Below are 23,682 nucleotides of genomic sequence, written 5' to 3'. Positions count from 1 at the left end.
GAAGGTTTAATATTGTTAAATGTCAGTACTACCCAAAGTGATACACAGATATAATGCAATCTTTATCAAAACCCAATGACTTTTTTTTTTTTTTGCAGAAATACAAAAATCTATCATAAAATTCATATGGAATGTCAAGGAACCCCAAATAGCCAAAACAATTTGAAAAAGAACAAAATTGGAGGACTCACACTTCCTGACTTCAAAACCTACTACAAAGCTACAGTAATCAAAATAGTATGGTAATGGAATAAAGACAGACATATACACCAATGGAATAGAATAGGGAGCCCAGAAATAGACCTTCATATATATGGTCAAATGTTTTTTGACAAGGGTGACAAGACCATTCAGTGGGGAAAGGACAGTCTTTCCAACAAATGATGCTGGGAAAACTATATACCCATATCCAAAAGAATGAAGTTAGACTCTTAACTAATACTACATACAAACATTAATTCAAATTTGATCAAAGACTTAAATGTAAAACTATATAACTATAAATGTACATATAAATACATATATAAACTACAACTATAGTTTATATAACTATAAACTATAGAACTACAAAACTCTTAGAAGAAAGCATGGGCATAAAGTTCATGATATTGGATTTGGCAGTGATTTCTTGGATATGACACAAAAGGAACAGACAATAAAAGCAAAAAATAGACAAATTGGACCTCATGAAAATTAAAACTCCTGTGCATCAAAGGACACAATCAACAGAGTAAAAAGGCAACCCATGCAATGGGAGAAAATATTTGCATATCTATATCTGATAAGGGATTTCAATCCAGAATGTATAGAGACCCCAACAACAAAAAACCAAACAATTCAATTCAAAAATTGGCAAAGGACTTGAATAGACAGTTCTTCAAAGAAGATATACAAATGGTCAATAAGCACATGCAAATATGCTCAACGTCACTGCTCATTAGGGAAGTGCAAATCAAAATTACGATGACGTACCACCTCACACCCAACAGGATCACTGCTATCAAAAAAAAAACCCCAAGACAAACCAAAAAAAAAAAAAAAAGAAAATAACAAGTGTTGGCATGGATGCAAACAAACTGGAACACTTATGCACTGTTCATGGGAATGTAAAATGGTAAAGCTGCTGGGGAAAACAGTATGATGGTTCCTCAAAAAATAAAAAATAGACTTACCATATGATCCAGCAATTCCACCTCTTAGTACATACCCAAAAGAATTGAAAGCAGGACCTTGAAGAGATATTGGTACGCCCATGTTCCCAGCAGAGGTGTAATCACTCCAACAAAGACTTATGGATGGATGCTTTGGGCCTTGGACCAGGCTGAGAATATCTCATATATTCAAAGGAGTCTGTAGTGAAAGTAAGATTTCAAGGAAGGCTGAGACAGCAGGAAGGGCCTCTAGGCTCTGACCAAGCCAAGAAAGAATGACCAAGAAATTATCAGCTACATACATCAGTAGCTTTTGCCAACAGGATAACCAAGAATAAGATGAGACAGACATACTTCAGGTGATGCCAGTCCCTGCACAATGACCAGTTCAGGGTCATAGAGTTCAACTCCCCCAATGCAACAAGTTCATGTGAGACCCTGCTCTGTGTGCCAGACACCATCTTAGAAGTATGCAGAGGAAGGGGGGTTGAAACCATAAAACAATGATTTCAAAGAGACAGAGTTAAAGAGGTTACTTAAATAACTGGATCAGAATTAGTTTTAAAACAGACTAGACTAAATTTTTTTTTGTTTTCCATGCCTACCTAGCAGTTGGGGAATGGTAAAGAGATCAGAGCAGTTTGTAAGAACAAAGTATATATGGAAACAACCTAAGTGTCCATCAATGGATGAAGGGATAAAGAAGATATGGTATATATATATACAATGGAATATTCTTCAGCCATGAGAAAGAAGGAAATCCTGCCATTTGCAACAATGTCGATGGACTTTGAGGGCATTATGCTGAGAGAAAGACCACTACTGTATGATATCACTTATATGTAGAATCTAAAAAAGCTGAACTTGTAAAAACAGAGAGTAGAATGGTGGTTACCAGGGCCTGGGGGAAGGGGGAATTGGAGAAATACTGTTTAAGGGTACAAACTTGCAACCAGTAGATAAATCCTGGAGATCTAATGCACAGCACAGGGGTTATAGACAACAATACTGTGTTATAAACTTCAAAGTTGCTGAGAGACTAGATCTTAATTGTTCCCATCACAAAAAAGAAATGAATAAAATATGGACTGTAGTTAATAATAATGTATCAATATTGGTTCACTAATTGTAACAAATGCATCTTACTATGTTAACAATAGGGGAACATATTGCAACATAGAAACTGGGTGTGAAGTAGTCAGGAACTCTGTACTTTCTTTGCAACTATTTTCTTAACTCTAAACTATTCTAAAATATAAAATGTATTAAAAAAATTTTTAAAGAATAAAGTATGGTTTTCTTATTGTATCTAAAAAGTGTAAATAACTTTACAACCTGCCATCCAGAGGCAGAAAACACAGCCCCTGTCTAAGGGACCCCAGTGGGAAAGGGAGAAAAGGGTAAAGGCAGTTATCATACAACATAACACAACATATCATACAACAAAGGATCATAGATGGGGAGCATCTACTCCAGACCCATGGGAGGGAGGGGAAGGCAGGGTAACTGAAGGAACTGTCCTGAGATGACTCTGTCTTAAATTAGCTAGAAAATCCAAAGAAGCAAGAAAACAAACTCACTGTTGACACAGCCATAGATAAAGTAAGCAACATCCAACTTTAATTTATAAAAACTTTATTGATTACCAGGCCATGGGGATAATGTTAGTGCCCTCAGATTTAGAGTTTACTGAACAGAATCACTGAGAATGCAATTGAAATCACATTCTTCCACTATCTGACCTTAAGCAAGTTACTTAAACTTGGGGACTCAGTTTCCTTATCTTTAAATTGGGGGTAATGACAGTGTTGTTTTGGGAATTAAATTAGTACATGTAATGGGCTTAGAACAGTGCCTGGTACCTCCTAGATGCTCATTAAATATTACTTGTTATTAGCTATTTATAGGGCATATATTCATTTTCAAAACATCTTATATATTTTATTTTTGCATATCCTTGGAAGAAAGATTACAGTTTAGGAATTGGGCACAAAAGAGGTTAAATGACTTGCATAATGCCTGAAGAAGAATGCCTTTCCCTAATTCTGTTTTCTTTAAAGAAAGAGCTTCCCTAAACAACCTCCTGGCTTCTCTTTGCTCTTTAACTCACTCCATTCCTGGGGAGGCAGAGTGACTTATCCGGTTGATGAATTTGGGAAGAATAACTGGGTGAGCTTGGCTCACCTCTGCCCTTCTTCCCTTTGGGAATAAACATGCAGTGAGCATGATTACCCCAGTCCTTTGTGACGTGAAGGGAAAGTTGGCCAGTTCTGAAGTTTAGTTTTAGCAAGCTCATTTGGCTGACAGATATAAAGCCGCAGTCTCCCATTTGTTTTGTTTGTTTGTTTGTTTGTTTTTTTGGCAAGTGAATCATTGATTGATTCACCCCTAAGCTTTCTGACAGAAAACTGTGAGGTGTTTGTGAAACATCTCTCAGTGCAGTCAAGCATGTTACATAATCAGTTGTTTTTTTTTTTTTCCCCCTTGGAGACATTCCTCCTGAGCCTTCCATCCCCCTGCTCCAAACTGTACTGCTTTCTAATAATTAAAGTAAAAAATAAAGTACCATGCAAACTGTGTCAGAGACTACTGGTTATCTGCCAAAATCCATTCTTTCTTTCCATAATAACAGAACCCGGGTTTTGGCTAGTCTCACTGCTGACTAGATAAAGGTTGCATTTGCATGTACCTTGTGACTAAGTATTGGTTAGTGACACGCAAGTGGAAATGTGTGGTATTTCCAGGAATTCTTAAAGGTAGGAAAATCACCCTTCTTTTCCTCTTCCTCCATTCTGTTCCCTGAATGTGGATATGATAGCTGGAGCTCTGGCAGCCTTATTGTACTATGATGAGTTCCACATAATAAGAGGAAGGAAGCTGTGAACTAGAGAGAGTCTGGCTTCCTGATGATGTTATAGAGCTGCCATGCCAGCTTTGAATTGCTCACCTCACCTATGGACTTTTATGTGAGAGAAAAATAAACTCATCTTTAGTTTAAGCCACTGTTGTTTTGTTTTTTTCTGTCATATGCAGCTGTAGTCACCCTGACAAACATAGAAAATTAGCTTCAAGGTCCTCTTCCTTGTCCTTTCTCCTCAACCAGACTGCCTACTCTAAACCCTCCTATATGGAAACTCTGCAGCCACTATTTTAACAGAAAGTTAAATTTACTTGTAAGGGAAAACGATTTAGCATTAAATTGGAGACCAAAGAACTTTTTAAAGATCTAAGAATAAAGAAAAGATCACCACTAAAAATGCCCTCTTGAAGTTCCTCCTATCATGGTTTCCAAGCATTCCATGCACTGCTTTTGGCTAATTTGTTATATCAATGCTTAGGAATTCTTTAATGACTTTTCCTACGTTAGCTCTAAGAGCCCAAGATCTTTTGTTTCAATAGAAGTACAACTATATTTACCTCTATATATGTACATCTCAATAAATTTTCAAACAAATATTTACTATATACCAACTAACACTTACTTCATTCTTAGTCTCCACCCTTCCTCAGTTTTGTACAATTTAGGCTGAAAACTTGGGCTCTGACTTTGCTCTTTGAATTCGCCTTTATACTTCATGGAGTAAGAGACCTTTCGGTGATGTCTTTTGTCTCTGCCATGCCCTGGAATCCTCCTCTTCATCTACTTTGTCTGACGGCCATCTTTGACCCAGCAAAGACAACTAGTCATCACCCCCTTCTTTCTTTTTTTTAAAATATTTATTTATTTATTTTATTTATTTAAGCTGCGCTGGGTCTTTGTTGCAGCATGAGGGACCTTTACTTGTGGCATGCGGACTCTTAGTTGTGGCATGCATGTGGGATCTAGTTCCCCCACCAGGGATCAAACTCAGGCCCCCTGCATTGGGAGCATGGAGTCTCATCCACTGGACCACCAGGGAAGTCCCCATCACCCCTTCTGTTTTAAGGCTATCCTTATTAAAAGCCTAATTTTTGCTAAATGCTAAATGACCCTTTATTTTATTTATTTATTTCTGGCTGCGTTGGGTCTTCATTGCTGCGTGTGGGCTTTCTCTAGTTGCGGCGAGCTGGGACTACTCTTCGTTATGGTGAGCGGGCTTCTCATTGCAGTGGCTTCACTTGTTGTGGAGTACGGGCTCTAGGCACGCGGGCTTCAGTAGTTGCGGCACACGGGCTCAGTAGTTGTGGCTCGCGGGCTCTAGAGCACAGGCTCAGTGGTTGTGGCGTACGGGCTTAGTTGCTCCGTGGCATGTGGGATCTTCCTGAACCAGGGCTCGAACTCGTGTCCCCTGCATTGGCAGGCGGATTCTTAACCACGGCGCCACCAGGGAAGTCCCCAAATGACACTTTAAATGCTTTCATTATTTCATCTCCTCTTCACATTGACCCCACAAGTGAGGTGTTGTTCTCTCCATTTTATGGATGAATCAACTGTAATTCAGAGAGATTGAAACTAATCCGAGGTTTATCTCCAAAGGAGATGTTGTACTATCTCCTTTTTGAAAAATCACTGTTTTTCCACACCTCTCTGACTTCAATTCTATTTCCTTTCCTATCTTCCCTTCTTCTCCTCACTGGCTATATCTGGATATTTCAAAACACGCAGAATAAATTATTCACCTTAGAAGGGATTTTGGAAACACAGCTCCAAATTTTATAAGATAAAACTATTAATAATATCAGTATACTATTGCTACAAAACAAAATACACAGAAAATACTGTTGAATATAAAAACCAAATAAGGCAGCCCCTCTACTTCAGACCCAGAAGATCACAGAATTGGGACCTAACCATAAATAATACCCCCAAATAACTCCTTTCCTTTCAGAAAACATACACATACATACACAAACCTGAAGAAAGCCCCTTCTGACCACAGCCCTTCTCCCACTCCCCAGCTGCACTAATATCAATATTTTAGAAAACACTAGAGTCTCTGCCAAATAGCTGAGATCATCCATCAGTTGTTCCTCAAGGAGAATCTTCTCCTAACAACTCCATCATGAGATTATTGTGTATATATAGATCGCTGTCATGCACAGGACAGGCACATGACAAATGTTCACCAAAATGAAGGCGGCACATGGCACTACTATTGCCCTAGACTGCAAATTCACTGGCATTCCAAGAACTTCGCAAATAGCATGCCAGTGTCTTTTCTTTTTAAGAAGGATAATATGTTGCTTATAAATTTAATCTTAGAGACACATCACATTAAATCATAATGTTTTCATTATTTAACATTCTTCACTTTCTTTCACAACATGAAATCTCCCAAATTAAGGCCGTTTGGATTAACAAATCTTCTTTTTAAATTTTAGTGTTTGTTTAAGAAGAATTCACTACTAAAGGAATTCACTTCATCAATCTGTTTTACTTCTTATACCTGGCTGAAATGCTGGGCACTGAAGTGAGTGTTTTGCTGGAGGAAGGACAGCAGGCAAGGCTAATTTTGGAGCCCTGGTGAAGAGTGATCACCAGGTGGGCTGTGCGATGAGACAGTAATAGGAAAACCTGAAATCCGAAGTGGGTATGGAAAGGAGAGCTATAGCTGCACATATTTGTCTTCAGAAGACAAACATAAATGTGGACTCTGTTTCACAACACGGTCAGCGCTGATATTTGTACTTACACAGTACTTAGTATGTATTAGGCACAGTTCTTAGGTCCTTGTTTAATTAATAGTAGGTACTATTTTGATCCCTACTTCACAGTTGGAAAAACCAAAGCACAAAGAAGTTGAGTATCTTCCAAAGCTTCACAGCTAGTTAGAGGCAGAGCTGGGATTCAAACCCAGGCACCATTTCATAATCATGAATTATTACGACTTTACACAGCATACATTCTACAGCAGTGGCTCTCAAACTTGTTTTTAACCCTGACCCCCAGGAGGAATACATGACCCAGCATATCAAAACATAAGTAATAGAAACAGAAGTTTTGTGAAATAATACTTTTATTAGACGCAGTGCATTCAGAGCTTTCTTATTTCATTTTTAAAATTGTTGGTTGCAACAAATAAATGAATTTTACAACCCTTAATGGGTTACGACTCACAATTTGAAAAACACTACTTTGGAGACCAGGGCTACACATGGTAACTCAGGATCTCCACTTGGATGTTTGATGGTCATCTCAAGCAACTGGACAGTCATCTTCACTTGCTTATTGACAGTCTACAACAAAACCCCTGAATTTCCCCCTCCAATCCTGTTCCTCCCCTTTGCTTCCTCTCTCACTAAATGACAGCTTCTTCTGCACTGTCCACATGCCACATGAAGCTATCAAGCACTTGAAATGTCGCTATCAGAATTGAGACATGCTGCAAGTGTAAAATATACACTAGATTTAGAAGACAGTACAAAAAAGGAATCTAAGATACCTCATTAATAACCTTTTATACTGATTGCATGTTGAAATCATGTTTAAGATAGAGTTAAATACAATATATTATTAAAATTAATTTCACCTGTTTCTTTTTACTTTTTTTTGATGTGGCTACTAGAAGAATTTTAATTACCTATGTGGCATATTATATTTCTGTTGGACAGAAATAATGTCCTGGTTGCTCAGGCTAAATAACTTTGAATCATCCTTGACTCCTTTCTCTCCACCAGCAGGTGGTGTAGGCTTCAGCATTAAAATAGATTCGTAATTCAACAACTTCTCTCCACCTTCACCCCTACGCACACACACACCCCACTATCTCTTGCTTGGATAATTGAAATAGCTTCCTAACAGGTCTCCTTACTTCCTTCCTAACCACACCCTACGGTTTATTTAGCTATTCCCTATAAAGTTGCCGAGTGACCCTTTTAAAAGGTCAGTCGGATTACGTCACTGCTCTGTTCAAAATCCTCCAATGGTTCTTTTTCCCAGAGCAAAAGCGCAAGTCCTTGCAATGGCCTACAAAGCCTTTTAGGCCACCCACCCCACCCCATCTATCTGTCCTAATTTTTTACCTCTCTCCACTCAGCTACAGTGACCTCTTTGAATTCACCAAGTATGCTCCTACCTCCCAGCCCTTGCACTTCCTGTACCTCTGTGTATAACCCTCTGCCCTGGATATCCTCTACCTTCTTTCTGTTTTGGATCAAATGTCAATTTACCAGCAAGTCCTTTACTGATTATTGTACTTAAAACTGCAAACCACCCTCTCCTGATTCTTCCATACTCTCCCCTTCTTAGCTTTATGTCTTATGACCTTTAATTATTGTATGTAATTTACTTATTTAATTTATCTGTCTGCTACCAATCACATGTAGGAGTTCCATGAGGGCAGTGACTTTGTTTCATTGCTGCATTCCCAGCACCTATGTGCCTGGCAAATTGTAGGTGCTCAATAAATGTCAGTTGAATGAATAAACGAGCTGTGGGTTTCCAAACTCAGTTTTGGACCATTTGCAACTAGCTATTCTCAGAAAACTACTGAAACAAGCAAACATTTCAGTATCTTTAGTTTTTAACCCATTATTCTTCTTGGGCCTACAGTAATTCCACAGTAAAGAAAGCAACATTCTTCTCCACACTCCAGACCTTTTGTCCATTTTCTCATGATCCCTAGGTGCCCTCCAAAGGCCCTGAAAGATGGGCTTTCCTTTTCCCTCAGGCATAAAATCTCCTTAGGCATCTGCACCATGTCTTGAATGTCTGGCCTAAAATATGTGCAGCTATAGCCAATATAGATTCTTAGTCTCAGACGATCTTCAAGTCTACGCGGTGTACATTAGGTGCAACCAGACGTTGTAAACACACGTGTATTTGCCCCTTGGTCGTTCGCAGACTGGCCACACTTCACCCACCTAGTCCTTCCATGTCTGTATTCAGGAAGACGGGCCCGCTCTGTGATAGGACTAGAAATGTGGACACGCGAAGGATGGAATGTCTGAGACTGTAGCCAGGCCCCTCATTTTAGACATGGGGAAATCAAGGCTCAGGGAATTTAGGCCAAGAAAACTTAGGTCACGTAACAAAGTCAAAACGAAGACACAAAACATAATGTGGTAGAAATGGCACAGGAAGCCAGGTGGCTTGCCTCCCGCCATTCAGCGGGCCCACAAAACGACCCTGTGGTGCAGCTCAACCTAGCTCGCAGCCCCCTACCGCAGCATTTTAATGTTCAACCATGAGCTCGCAGACTGTGAAAGGAGAGGCACGCCCCAGCCATCTCACCTTCCTCCGGGCGAGAAAAAAGGCAGCCCGCCGCCTGCTCCTCAGCCACCTCCTACACCCGGGCAGCCCGCGACCGGACTCTCGCGAGACTAGCGGTTGGGGCGAGCAGGTGCGGAGATTCCCGGAAGTGGGCGAGGGGACTTGTCAGCTCCCACCCCGGCTGTGTGCCCTCGAGGCCCCGTGGGGATCGAGGGTCTCCTCGGGGACCGGCGCGAGGCGGAGTCACGGAGAAGCTTTCTGCCACTCACACAGCGGCCTCGGCCCTGCCTCGGCTGCCGCCGCCCCTCCCTCTGCCCTTCACGGCGCCCGGCCCGCCTCGTCGGCGGCTTCTTTCTGCGCCTGGGCAGCCTGCCTTTTCTCTTTAACTTTCCTTTGCGTCTCCTCCCCCGACTGTTTTAACACCAGAGTCGCAGGTCCTGCAGTGTCCTAGAAGCCGCACGTATAACTTGCTCGGTGTAAGTGCTAGGAATGCCGCCGGCGTCCCGGGGAAATGCGTTCCTTCTATCTATAGCTCTGTCTGTACGTTCTGTGTCCACGGCAGCTATTCTAGGGACAACAACTGCTTCCCTCTGTTCTCATCTCCCCATTGGTGGCTTCCGACCCGAATTTGGGAACGGGGAGATCTCCCACCTGTTATCTTTGAGCAGGCTAATCTCTTGTAAGCAGAAGGGCCATATGAAGTCTTCGAAGCCGGTTGGCTTGGGTCTGGGAATTTTACTCCATCCCCCACCCCACCCAGCTCCAGGCTTTCCAAAACGTATTGATTGTGTAAAAATACTTCATTTTTTTTAACTGTAATTTTTGCTTCGGTCTTGTGCTCGAAGGGAGGAAACAACTATCAATTTGCTATTTCTGATCTTATTTATAAGATTCATTCTTTCTCTTTGCGCGGGTTAAAACAGATTTTGAACATGTAAGTGTGGCTGTCAGCCTTAGAGAATCTAAGATACAGTTATTTTCTTTATATTAATTCCTTTTTTGTTTCGTAGGGGTACCTCGTTCGATTTCGGAGTTCTTTTAATTCTTCTGAAAGATTTCAAATCCTCTAGAAGCCAAAATGGGACACAGTAAACAGATTAGGATTTTACTTCTGAACGAAATGGAAAAGCTGGAAAGGACCCTCTTCAGACTTGAACAAGGTCAGTAGTAAGTCATTTGATTAGCTCTGTGTCTTTTACATTTTTAATTCATGGTCATATTAAAATTTCTTTTAACTTTTAGACATCATTTCCAAGGACCTTTCTAAACCTGATTTGTGCAAAGACGTTGCTGTGTTCTAAAAAATACCACTAATGAAAGTGGATTTTAGTTGAAAATGTTTTATTTATATCTGTCATGTTAGAATGAGGATAAAATTGTTCACTTTACTTTGCATTCTAACTTCCACTTAAGACAGAAGTTGCATTTATAATCGGAAGATTGACCGTATTATTTCCTTTAGCATTTACTATTAAAACTTGGGAAATTGCTTCATAAGTAATTTTACTTTGGGTATATCTGTAGTTTTGCTTTTTTATAGCTCTCGCTCTTTTCCTTTACCAGACATTTGAATTAGTAAAATAGATCACAGCAAAAAGTAAACTATTATTTATGTTTGTCAAAAGCCTCTCAACTATGGAGAAGGTAAAAAAGCTGAAAATATTTTTTTGCTGAAAAAGTGAAATAACTGATCAGGTTGTGTTGAAATATATTTGAGCTGTGATTTAAAAGATCAAATTATATTTCTATAAGACTTATCAAATAGATGCTTTATTTTGTTAGACTTTATATTTTTCAGCATTAAAAAAAAACATTTCACACTCATTTATGTTAGTATAACTTGTGAAGTAGTCAATAGAAGTTTAATGTATGAAAAATAAAATACAATCCCCTTTATTATTGTACCAAATGAACGTTGATAGTAGTAAACATTTTGAAGAAATTTTTTTTCCCTGAATTTCTCAAGAGCTAAATTTTTTTAAAAAATTTCATCCATCAAATGTGTTTCCTCCATGCCAAATCTTTACCTTCTTCCAACTTCAGCATTTAAGATCACTGAGTACTTAGTCCATTTTTGGCTTTCCTGACTCTGCAGTTTTCTGGTTTTAATTTTTTTTCCTACACTCTTAAGTATTCCTGTCAACTTGGTGGTGTCTTTTGCTGAGCTCTCTTCTTCCACATTTTAATTGTGTATATCTGCAAGGAATCCTTTCTTTTTCTGTTCTCCTGCCCTCAAAGAAGTATACATTCTCATGGCCTCAGCTGTTGCCTCCATACTGATGACTCCTTTTGGAAGAAAGGCCTTGAGCTTTGCTTGCTTCTTGGAAGCAAGCGAGTGTAATGGCAAGAGTAGGGAACTAGAATTTTCCTGGCTCTGCTGCTAACAAATTGTTTGACTTTGGGCAAGTCACATTAATTCTAAACATTAATTTATTTGTGATATGAAGGTATTAATTTCTGCTTTTCTACTTTCCTGAGTTTTGAGGCTCAAAATGAATAATAAATGGCTTTAAAGCCCTAAATAGATATAAGGCATTGCTAGATCGCTATACCTGTCTATTCTCACCATCGATTCTTGGCTTCATCCTAGTATCATGCTATGGAAGAGCCTTAGGATAGCTCCAGTCAGATTTGCTTAAATTTAACATGTCCAAAACCATCTCCTCACAATTCTCAAATGTTCTTTACTTCTCAGCTTCTCTGTTTACTTTCCCATTTTCATAGTTTCCAAGGCTAGAAACTTTGTACTATTCTTTGATGATTTTTTCTCTTTAACTGAAGTCTCTTTTTAAGCCCTATAATTTCTTTCCAGATGTCTCCTCTTGCCTGCCTGTCTCTTCCATATGCCTGAATATGGATGCTGAAATAATCTTCTTATTCCATCTCTTCTCTTTTTATTAATTGGTGTTTATAAGGTCAAATTTAAATACCTCTGCCTGGCTTCCAGGACATTCTATAATGTCTATAATCTGCCTTCCTTAGCCAAGATTTTATCTCATTGTTCCTCATTATTAGTGTCCTATATCTTTCCAGTTCCCTTGTTAATTCCCTTCCCAGTGGCTTTTCTCATGCCTGTTCTTACACCTCCACTCCTGTCAGATTCCTCTATATCTATTAAATCCCTTTACTATCATTTTATGTGTTGCCTCCCTCTCAGCCTTCAGCTAAAATTCCACCTACTCCATGAAGCTTTTCCTTAATTTGTTATTATCTCCTTTCCTTGATTTCTGATTACTCAATGGGCATAGAACAGTTAAGTGCTTAACAATGTAGCAGTGTCTAAAAGCTTATAGTGTCCAACTGTAGTTTAAGATCTGTGAAGATAGAAAGTATTACAAACCTAGTGCAGTGTACAACAGCTAATAAATCCTTGCTGGTTGATTACTAAAGTGCCAGTTAAAGCTAGCCAAGCTATTTGAAGAGGGAACTCTGAAGGGTTTATAAAATAAGAATATGGTGACTCTGTAACTCTGGTTAAAGCCAGTAAATTCATCCAAATGATATAAATGGGAACATGTTGAATTTTTTTTGTGCAGTAATGATGTCATTGTATTATTTTAGAAGATAATTGTACTGTGAAAGATGAAGAGAAGGGACATTGGAGACAAGAAATCATGGAGAAGGCTATTTTAAAAACATGTCTGGTTTAACTACATCAGGGTTGGAAAAAAAGGGACAGAGTATGAGACATTTTAAAATTCATAAAATTTGGTGACCAATTAGGTGTAAAGAAAAGCTCTGGCAATTTTTGGTTCTTTCACCAAGCCCTTCTTCATTTTGCTTTCCTTTTCACTTTTCCCTAAGAAATGATTCCTGTGCATTTTCAAGGCTAATATCTCTATAGACTCTTCTAATTTAACAAGTACAAGACCGCATAATTATCTTTTCTAGCCAAATGATAGCCTGTCCCTGTATTTCCTATCTCATTTAGTGGCAAATAATGAATAAAATCATTATTCCCTAAACCTGGAATTCTTCCATTTTTTATATAGGTTGGTCAAATTACAATTTCTATTTTTTTAAAAGAAAATATTTATAAAGATTCCTTGATTAGGAGTCAAGTTTATGTAGATTGAGTGGAGGGAATGAGGTAGAAAAACTTAGTTTACAGTAATAGTTTAATCACTCGTCTTTCCAGTTTAATTGCCTGCAAGAGGGAAATGGCTAATCTGAGTAAAGTATTCCTGGTGTATGAGGAATAAGATAATCACACCATGTGCTGCTGTGCTAAGCTAATTTTAGCAAACCGAGCAATTAATTATGGAAGCTGACATACTCTAGGTATTCTGATGTTTCATTTACTGTATATAAAAATTTTAGTGTCAGGGATATGGATTAGAGGTCTACAGAGTGGCTATATATATATATATATACCCTTGAGGGTATGCACTGACCTGTCTATTGGGATATAGAAAGAATAAGAGTTATTTCTCTTTCTTTTCTCTCTTTCTTTCTTTCTGTCTACGTATCTACCTATCTATTTTTGATTTTTAAAGTCAACTAAGGGGAATTCCCTGGTGGTCCAGTGGTTAGGACTCTTGTGTTCTCACTGCCAAGGGTCTGGGTTCGATCCCTGGTCGGGGAACTAACAGCCCACAAGCTGCGCAACACTACCAAAAAAAAATTTTTTTTTAATTAAAGTAATTAAATTTTGCTAATATATGAATTGATATTGATGCTCTCAGTTTGTACGTCAGATGCGTTAATAACAAAAAAGATATATTCTGAGGAAACAGTGGAGGTTATATGTCTAGAAGAGGTTGACAGTCATACTGCCACTGGTTTGCTTGCATTATGTTGCCGTGAATTACACTTTTACCTAAACCAGGTTAAGTAGATATACAAGCTATATTATCTTAAATAGTAGCATCTTTACAATACTTTGTAATGAGAGGCAGTGTAACCGTACATGCCTCTTTTACCTCAAGAGGTTGTCAGACTTAAAGATGAGTTAGAAAGTGTTTGAAATTTGCTGTTTGAGTTTTATCCTTTTCAGAAATGACACACAGCTTTTTCTATAGTATACTTAGAAAATATTATCAGAAAAAATAAACACAATCTAACTATGAGGTAAACATGAGTGTGAAAGTAAACTGCTTTTGATGGAAATTAATGCTGTAGAGCAGAGTTCAGCACATTTTTTTCCTGTAAAGGTTCAGATAGCAAGTATTTTCAGCTTTGCAGGCCATATGCTTTCTGTTGCAGCTACTCAGCTCTGCCATTGTACTATGAAAGCAGCCATAGGCAATACATAAATAAATGGTGTGACTGTTCCAATAAAACTTTATTTACAGAAAGGGTATAGTTTGCCAACCCTTGCTACAGGGAGAGCATTTTGAATATGTATTTTTAGTAACACTTTCATCATATGATTTTACCCATATAAATGAATATCTGCTCACTTTTAAAAGTTGATAACAAAGTTTTCTAATCTGTTTGAAATCTACCAAATAAAGAATTTCAGTTGGTTTTCAGATCATCTCTTTAATATATAAAATGGGACATCTTCTCTTTAACTTGTAAAAGCAATTGATGTATGTCAAGGAAAATATTTATATTTACTAGCACATTTCAACAAAAATATTTACATAATTGATGAGTGGAATTGAAAAGTTAAGGTCATGGACTAGTAAACATAGCTACCAAGAACTTTATCCATTGGGATTTGGGTATCTTTGTGTCGTATTTTTTTTCAAATCTGAGGCCATTAAATCAAGTATCAAAATAAATAGGACTTGGAATCTTTAAATTACTTTATCAGACAATATTAAACCAAGACTTTTAAAATTAATGAAATGTATTTAATCACATTACTTTCATGACAGATATTACCAATATTAATTTTTAGTGAGAGCCAAAAGATTTGTTCCATTAATTAATAAATAAAATTAATTATTTAAAATATTGTTTATTTTATTTACATCTTATTTTTGTGTTTTATAAATTACATGATCTATTAAATTATCATACACGTATATTATATAAATAAATATTCATATTTGGAGACTACTTGTCATTTTTTTTCTGAAGGTAGACCACTGATCCAAATACTGTTTTAGAGGTTTTGGATGAGTTTCAGCCTTTGTTCTACAAGTTCTCTGAATCCTTGTGTAATTATAAAAACAATATTTGTATAAGCTGAACAAGGGACAGGTTATTTAGCTGTGCTCCGATGGCTAATCTCTGATATTTGTACTGTTCAAAATGACACCATTACTTCTGTAATAAATTTAATCATTCTTGTAAATATAAATATTTATGGTTCTCACAGTCACTTAAGTATTAAAACTTCACATTTTAATTCTTTGGGCAATTACTTCTCAATCTATCTCTTCATAATTATAGCTCTAATATAAAAATGTTTCCCAATTTTATACCTTTTTATAAATTATAAAAAGGTATAAAAAGTCTTTTATTTATGCTTTTTGTTTCAAAACAAAATTGGGTTTATACTATCTAAACAATTTTGATACCTGCTTACAGTGTCATGGTGTGTGAATTCCACCTCCCTGCTTACTGCCACATTTCAGTCATACTTTTTTCCAGAAAGGATTTGAAAGGATCTATATAGATGCATAAAATATAAGAAAACAGTAAAAGTAATCATGTTATTAAATATCCCTTGATAATATGATTTATAGTGGCTTTATAATATTCCTGCTTACAGGATACCATAATTTGTACCATAATTTAATCATTCCCAATCATTAGATATTTAGTTTGTTGTGAGTTTATTTAATTATAATAAATGAAACTGTGATGAACATCCTTATATATAATCTATGTTTATATCACTGGTTAATTCCTCAGAAAATAAATGTCTTTATGAAATTATTGAGCCAAAAATCTAAACTTTATTAATATTCTTAGTATGTTTATGCCAAATTGCTTTATAGAAAAATTTGTGCATGTAGCTACTTGGAAAAGAAATTATTAGTTTCACTGTATAGTAAAAGTAAGAAGTAAAAATGAGTCCCTCAATTTTTGCAAAGTTACTTAATAACTACATTTAAATAATTTGTTTCTTGCTTGCTAAATCCATTTACTGTGAATAAATTTATATCCATATTTTGGCCCAATCCAGGAATATGGTTAGCAGAACTTATCACTAAGTTATAATTTTTTCCAGGAATGCCTAGAACTTCCATTCCCTCATATTATACATATTGCAGTATATAAAACAGCATTCATATTTCTCTAGGCAAATACAGAAGTATTTAATTGGATTAGCATAAATTGGAAGAGTCCAGCATTCTCTTAATGTCTTATACTGATATCTTTTCTTCACAAAGAATATCTTACCCAATGTTTAATATTGTGGTGTAGAATTTACCACCTGTCAAACATCACTGTGAGAGATTTACTTCTATCAAAGAGCAATTTTAGACATGACTGAAATATATCTACATGTTCTCTATTTCAGGATTTGCCTTGAACCAAACTGACATTCTTTATATATAAATAAATAGCAGTTCATACTCATATTTCTGATTCATATCACCACAGCAGGGTTCATTGTAGCTGTCTCCCTTGCTTATTTGTAACATCTTTCTCTGACAGTGAAAAACCTGGCTCTTATCACCTTTGTTTTTGAAAGATATTTTCACCAGGTATAGAATTCTAGGCTGACAGTTTTAATCTTTCAGTACTTTTAAAGATGTTGCTCCACAACCTAAGTGTCCATCAACAGATGAATGGATAAAGAAGATGTGGCATATATATACAATGGAATATTACTCAGCCATAAAAAGAAATGAAATTGAGTTATTTGTAGTGAGGTGGATGGACCTAGAGTCTGTCATACAGAGTGAAGTAAGTCAGAAAGAGAAAAACAAATACCGTATGCTAACACACATATATGGAATCTAAAAAAAAAAAAAGTGGTCATGAAGAACCTAGGGGCAAGACGGGAATAAAGACGCAGACCTACTAGAGAATGGACTTGTGGATATGGGGAGGGGGAAGGGTAAGCTGGGACAAAGTGAGAGAGTCTCATGGACATATATACACTACCAAATGTAAAATAGATAGCTAGTGGGAAGCAGCCGCATAGCACAGGGAGATCAGCTCGGTGCTTTGTGAACACCTAGAGGGGTGGGATAAGAAGGGTGGGAGGGAGGGAGATGCAAGAGGGAAGAGATATGGGGATATATGTATATGTATAACTGATTCACTTTGTTATAAAGCAGAAACTAACACCATTGTAAAGCAATTATACTCCAATAAAGATGTTTAAAAAAAAGATGTTGCTCCACTGTCTTCTTGCTTGCATTGTTTCCCATGAGAGATCTGCTGTCATCCTTATCCTTGTTCCTCTGTACATACTTGTGTCTTTTTTCCCCTGTGGCTGCTTATAAGATATTCTCATTTTCACTGGTTTTGAGCAATTTGATTTTGATGTTCTTTGGTGTAATTTTCTTCATATTTCTTGTGTGGGGGATTTGTTGAACTTCTTGGATCTGTAAGTTTGTTGTTTTCACCAAATTTGAGAATTTTTTACCCATTATTTCTTCAAATTATGTCTCCCTTCTTTCTTCTCTCCTTTGAGGACTCTTTATGTTAAGCCACTTGAATTGTCTGATGCTCTTTCAAATTTTTAGATTCTTTTTTCTCTCTTTGTTTCTTTTTGCATAGTTTCTATTCCTGTGTCTTGAAATTCACTTATCTTTTTTTCTGCCACGTCTCACCATCCATTAAATCCATTCTCTGTGTTTGTCATCTCAGACATTGTAGTTTTAATCTCTAAAAGTTTGATTTGGATCTTTTTCTTTTGTTTTAATATTTTCCATGTCTTGACCTAACTTTTTGAACATATGGAATGCAGTTATGATAACTGAAATCCTTCCTTGTCTACTAGTTGAACATCTGTGTCACTCCTGGGTCTGTTTTCATTGATTGATTATTCTCCTTGTTATGGGTTTTGTTTTCCTCCTCCTTCATATGTCTCATAATCTTTGTTTGGATGCTAGACATTATTAATTTTACCTTGTTTTGGGTGCTGGGTATTTTTGGATTCTTATAAATGTTCTTGGTCTTTCTTCTGGAATGAAGTTACTTGGAAATATTATAGTCTTTTGAGTTTTATTTTTATGATTTGTTAAGCCAATCTAGAACTATGCCCTTTCTAAGCCTCATTATTCCCCACTACTGAAGCAAGATCCTTCTGAACTTTCTACCCAGTGCCTCATGAATTATGAGTTCTCCCAGTCTAGCTGGTGAAAACAAGCACTGTTCCTGGTCTCAGGTATTTTTCTCAGAGACATGCACTGATCAGTACTCTTCTGAATACTCAAGGGAGACCTTTTGCAGATCTCTGGAGTTCTCTGTGCAGCTTTCTCCTCTTCATCCACAACTCTCATCTGAAAACTCTAGCTGCCTTCGTCTCCACAGATTCTTAGTTCCGTCTCCTCAACACAGGAAGTCAGTTGAGGTCTGCCTGGGTTCCTTCTCCCTGTGCCCCAACCTGGAAACTCTTTCAAGGTAGTAAGTAGGCAGGGACAATTGTAGGGCTCATCTTGTTTACTTTTCGTCTCTGAGGGATCACTGACTTTTGTTGCCTGATGTCAGGGTCTTGAAAAATCATCATTTCATATATTTTGTCTAGTTTTTTTGTTGGTGGTGGTGGTTTCTTTCTTTTAAGTTTCAGGGAGGGGGGTGGTAAATCCAATCCCTGTTATTCCATCTTTGCCAGAAGCAGAAGTCTCAGTCCTTTAGGTCTCTGTTTCCTCTGTGTGGAATGCCCTATTCCAGATATCTGTGTGGTCAACTCCCTCACCTCCTCTTTCTGTTTAGCAGTTTTTTCTTGGGTGCTGGACATTGTGAATGTTCTGTTTTTATCTCTAGATTTTGTTGTCTTGCTTTAAAGGAGTGATAAGTTTTATTTTAGAAGTCATTTACATTATCTGTGGATCAGCTTAATCCTTTTGAGGCTTGTTTTTAAAGCTTTGATAGGATAGGTTTATAGTAATTTTTACTCTAGGGCTACTTTAACCCTATTACTTAAGACATGACTCTCTTGAATACAACAGGTGTTCAACAAGGTCTCTTAACTCTGACTGCTTAAAAATTGTAATGTATCCCAGGCCTGAGTGAGCTCTGAGAATTGTTCAATTTACAGCTCCCACTGGTGGTTCTTTTCCCAGCCTTATGTAGTCAAACCCTACTCGTGTACAGTTTAGTATTCAGGCAGACTCAAGATGACTCTAGGTAAATTCCTGGAGCTACGTCTCTGCATAGCTCCCTTCTTGTCATACTCTGCCCTGAAAATTGCAGTCTCTTCACCCTCCGAAACTCTAATCTCTGTCTCCTCAACTCAGTGAGATTACTATTCCTGCTCCCAGTGTCACAGTCCAAAAAGCTCCCCTAGTCTGAAAACTAGAAGGTTCATAGAAATCATCCTTCTCTCAGGCATCACAGTCCTCTCTACCTGTTTTTGAGAACAGTTGTCTCATGTAGTTCTTTTAGTTTTTCATCAGAGGGCAAGTCCAGTACCAGCTACTCCATTATGACCAGAAGCAGACATCTTCAGAAGGATATTTTTAACACACAAGATAGGTCATGTCACTCCTGCTTAAAAATGTTCACTGGCTCATTTCAGTCAGTGAAGAAGCCAAAATACTTACAATGACCTTTAAGACTCTGCATGATCTGGCTCCCCTGTTACCTTTCTTTCCTTATATCCTACTATTCCTCCCACAGCTTATTCCAATCTAGCCATGCTGACCTTCTTGTTATTTCTGGAACCACCAGGCATGCTTCCATCCTAGGTCCTTTGTGCTCTCTGTTTCCTGTGCTTGGTCAGCACTTTCTCTCCATGGCCATGGTGAGCCATGAGGCTAACTCTCTCACTTCTCTCACGCCCTTCAACTTCTCAATAACCATCCTATTTAAAGTTGCTACCGTCTCCTCACCATCACTCCTTTCCCTCCTTTTTCTTACACTGCTCTGATTTTTGTCCCTTAGCATTTATCCCTTTCTGACATACTACTTTTTCTTATTTATTTGTCATGTCCATTGTTTAATGGCTGCCTTCTGCCATTAGAACTCAAGCTTCACAAGGTCAGGGATCATTGTCTTTTTTGTCCCTTATTACATCATATGTGCTCAGTACATCATTTTTTATTACTTTGTTGGATGTTTAATAAATTAAGTATCAAAAGTATAAATATTACTATACTTCTTTCTTCTCAAAAAGTTCCTTACGCTTAAAGATTTTAACCAGCAGAACTAAATTTCCCTGCCTTCATCAGTTATTATTGCCCATCATTAATTAAAATGTTACACCCATGTTTAAAATATATATGCCTGAATTTCTAATAGACTTTACTATAGTCAGAATTTGTACACCCTAACAATTATAATCAAGGTTTAAAGTCGGCCTTGAACCAATAAAAATTTTTCTTTCATAGTAAAGTTATACCTGTAATGTGTTAACTTTTTTTCCTCTTAGGGCAAAATACTTGTAATACAGTACAGAAATCTCAGATACATTTTAAAGGAAATAGCCTAACTAAGGCAAAAGTGAGAATGTTTTGGCTTTCAGAATTCCAAGAAAGGCTTAAGTAACTAAACGATGAAGAGTAGGTTTAGAGGCAGTAGCATGCTGGAGTTGCTGGCGTTGTCTCACAAGAGCTGATCATGCATATCTCTTCCCAGTTCCACGTTCAGTGATGCCATCTTGGTAGCTTGAGATGGACCGTGGTGAGACTTGTTTCCTCCAGAAGTCAGCAAACACTGCAAATCAGGGTTCCTCACCACTCCTACCCCCGTCCCACTCAGCTCCACACAGCCACTTGTTAACCCTCTATTACCACGTCTCTGGAGTTGAGCAGACATCAGGGACAACTGGTATCAGGGGCTCAAATGCCTCTAGAACTCCTGTTAGAAATCTGAATTCTGCCTCTCTAGAGGTTGACTTCTCTCAGGGAAGACTGGCTTGCTCTATCTGGTAAGATAGTGTCCCATGATACCTCCCAACTTTTACGTACAATCACAGACTCTGATCCCACAGAGAAACTCACTTCCTCTGCTGCAGTTTGAAAAATACCAGCGGAAGTCTCTAGTTAGATGCCCACCTCTGAGCAGTTCAGGAAGTGGAACGGAGGTAATCTTGGGGAATGGGATCATGTAAGAACTTGCATATCCCAAAGTAGCCATGCAACTAGGAATCAGTTTCCAGGAGAAGACGAGAGGGACAGTACAGAGCAGACAGTTCTATGGTGTATACTGTATGTTAAAATACAAAATTAAGCTAAACTGAAATGCAAAGTGGTTCCAGAACAGCATTAAATATTTGGAGTTCTTTTAAACATAGTTGAGAAATCATTGTATAATACTTTAAATAAAACATCTTTTTAATGTGGTAACTTAAGTTCTGCAATGAGTTTATTAAAATGTGCTTTTTGTTTAGGGTTTGAACTACAGTTCCGATTAGGCCCAACTTTACAGGGAAAAGAAGTTACTGTGTATACAAATTACCCATTTCCTGGAGAAGCATTTAATCGAGAAAAATTCCGTTCCCTGGAATGGGAAAATCCAACAGAAAGAGAAGATGATTCTGATAAATACTGTAAACTTAATCTTCAACAAGCTGGATCATTTCAGTATTACTTCCTTCAAGGGTAAGTCAGGTGTTCTGTATGTGAAAAAAAGAAGTTAATTATCTAACTTGTAAAAAGTTACCATATGAACCATGGCAGTGCAATTTTTACAGGGCTTTCCTGAGATGCAAATAGAATATGATCCTTCAGTTTCTAGGAAGTAATTGTAAGCCTCATTACATATTCAAAGTATTACTATTATAAAGTAATGGCATAAATACTGTAGTCTTTTCATGCAACCTGATTATAGGATGCTATTTACTTAAGTGCCCTTGTTACTACTGATCTTAGTACACTTATTTTTCCTTAAAGCGATATCATTAGATATATATGTATATATTGTATTATGTCATTATGTAAAGATTGGAAAAGGATAAAACATGGCTTTTCTATTGTTTCATTGCAACTTTTTAAATGATTTTATGTGCTTAGAAATATATTTTTAAATGGGACAATTTACTTTCCAATTAGAGAGTCAGACAATTAGATGAGAATTATTTTTCCTATCATTAATTGAGAAGTTTTTGTTTTGTTTTTTCCTTAGAAATGAGAAAAGTGGTGGAGGTTACATAGTTGTGGACCCTATTTTACGTGTTGGTGCTGATAATCATATGTTACCCTTGGACTGTGTTACTCTCCAGACATTTTTAGCCAAGTGTATGGGACCCTTTGATGAATGGGAAAGCAGACTTAGGGTTGCAAAAGAATCAGGTAATGTCAGCTTTCTTTCTTTTCCTCTTCTTTAAAATAAATGTAATTATCTTCTGTGATACAGATTTCAAAGGCTTTAATTCTTTTAATTTCATTCCTTAGTACATTTAGTAACATAAATAGAACTGTATGAAATTGTTGCTACTTGACCATTTTTGGCCTACAAAAATGGCAAATTTTATGGTTCAACTGAATAAATTAAGGAACTCTATGATAAAATAAGATTATTATTGTTTCTAAGACTTTACTTTGACATATAAAAATTAGTAAGCTACCAGAATGTGTTGGAAAATATATTATTCACTTCCCTGGTGGCGCAGTGGTTAAGAATCCGCCTGCCAATGCAGGGGACACGGGTTTGAGCCCTGGTCCGGGAAGATGCCACATGCTGTGCAGCAACTAAGCCCGTGAGCCACAACTACTGAGCCTGCGCCCTAGAGCCCGTGAGCCACAACTACTGAGCCCGCATGCCACAACTACTGAAGCCTGTGCTCCTAGAGCCTGTGCTCCTCAACAAGAGAAGCCACTGCAATGAGAAGCCCTCGCACTGCAATGAAGAGTAGCCCCCGCTCGCCGCAACTAGGGAAAGCCCTCGCACAGCAATGAAGATCCAACGCAGCCAAAAATAAATAAATAAATAAATAAAATATATTATCATTATATATAATTTTAATTCAACAAGCCTTGATTAATGGTCTTCCATGTGCAAGTCATGTGCTGCCATACATACCAAGAGTAAACTGAAACTTAAGGTGTATTTTACTCTTAAGTAAAGGGTAATGTTAATTTTCTACTTTCGACTTGAACATAGAGTGAAGAAAGAAATGAGAAGTTCACTGACATAACTAAAACAGAATACAAGTACTATGGAACATTAAAACTAGGAGAAAGATGTACTGATAAACTTGCATAGGATATATTTTCTACATATAAATATATCAATTCAAGAAATATAAATTGAACCCCTAATGGTAACTAGGCATTGTGTGTGATTTTTTTCAAATACATCATCTCATTATCCCTATCTTGCATATGAGGACACTGATAATCCTGAAAGATTTAAGTAGACTTGCTTGAAGTCACTTGTGGT

General features: G+C 37.4%; 2 protein-coding genes across 3 annotated transcripts in view; one reads left to right on the top strand and one right to left on the bottom strand.

Annotated features, from left to right (window-relative positions):
• Positions 1-9,372, bottom strand: part of FRRS1 (ferric chelate reductase 1) — a 113,718-nt gene extending 104,346 nt beyond the window's left edge. For both annotated transcript variants that reach the window (XR_009700375.1, XM_061183816.1), the window contains exon 1: positions 9,304-9,372. The gene's annotated coding sequence lies outside the window, so the exon portion shown is untranslated. The remainder of the gene's footprint in view (positions 1-9,303) is intronic.
• Positions 9,373-9,422: 50 nt separating this feature from the next.
• The window catches only part of AGL (amylo-alpha-1, 6-glucosidase, 4-alpha-glucanotransferase), a 76,534-nt gene continuing 62,274 nt past the window's right edge, over positions 9,423-23,682 (top strand). Inside the window, exons 1-4 of the mRNA XM_061186282.1 lie at positions 9,423-9,758; positions 10,293-10,442; positions 21,692-21,902; positions 22,426-22,592. Of these exons, the coding sequence (XP_061042265.1) occupies positions 10,361-10,442; positions 21,692-21,902; positions 22,426-22,592 (460 nt within the window). The 5' untranslated portion in view covers positions 9,423-9,758; positions 10,293-10,360. The remainder of the gene's footprint in view (positions 9,759-10,292; positions 10,443-21,691; positions 21,903-22,425; positions 22,593-23,682) is intronic.

This window comes from Eubalaena glacialis, chromosome 3 (assembly GCF_028564815.1).
Source record: "Eubalaena glacialis isolate mEubGla1 chromosome 3, mEubGla1.1.hap2.+ XY, whole genome shotgun sequence".
NCBI classification, from domain to species: Eukaryota; Metazoa; Chordata; class Mammalia; order Artiodactyla; family Balaenidae; genus Eubalaena; species Eubalaena glacialis.
Note: the sequence above shows the minus strand (reverse complement) of the source record. Positions and strands in the feature narration are given on the sequence as shown.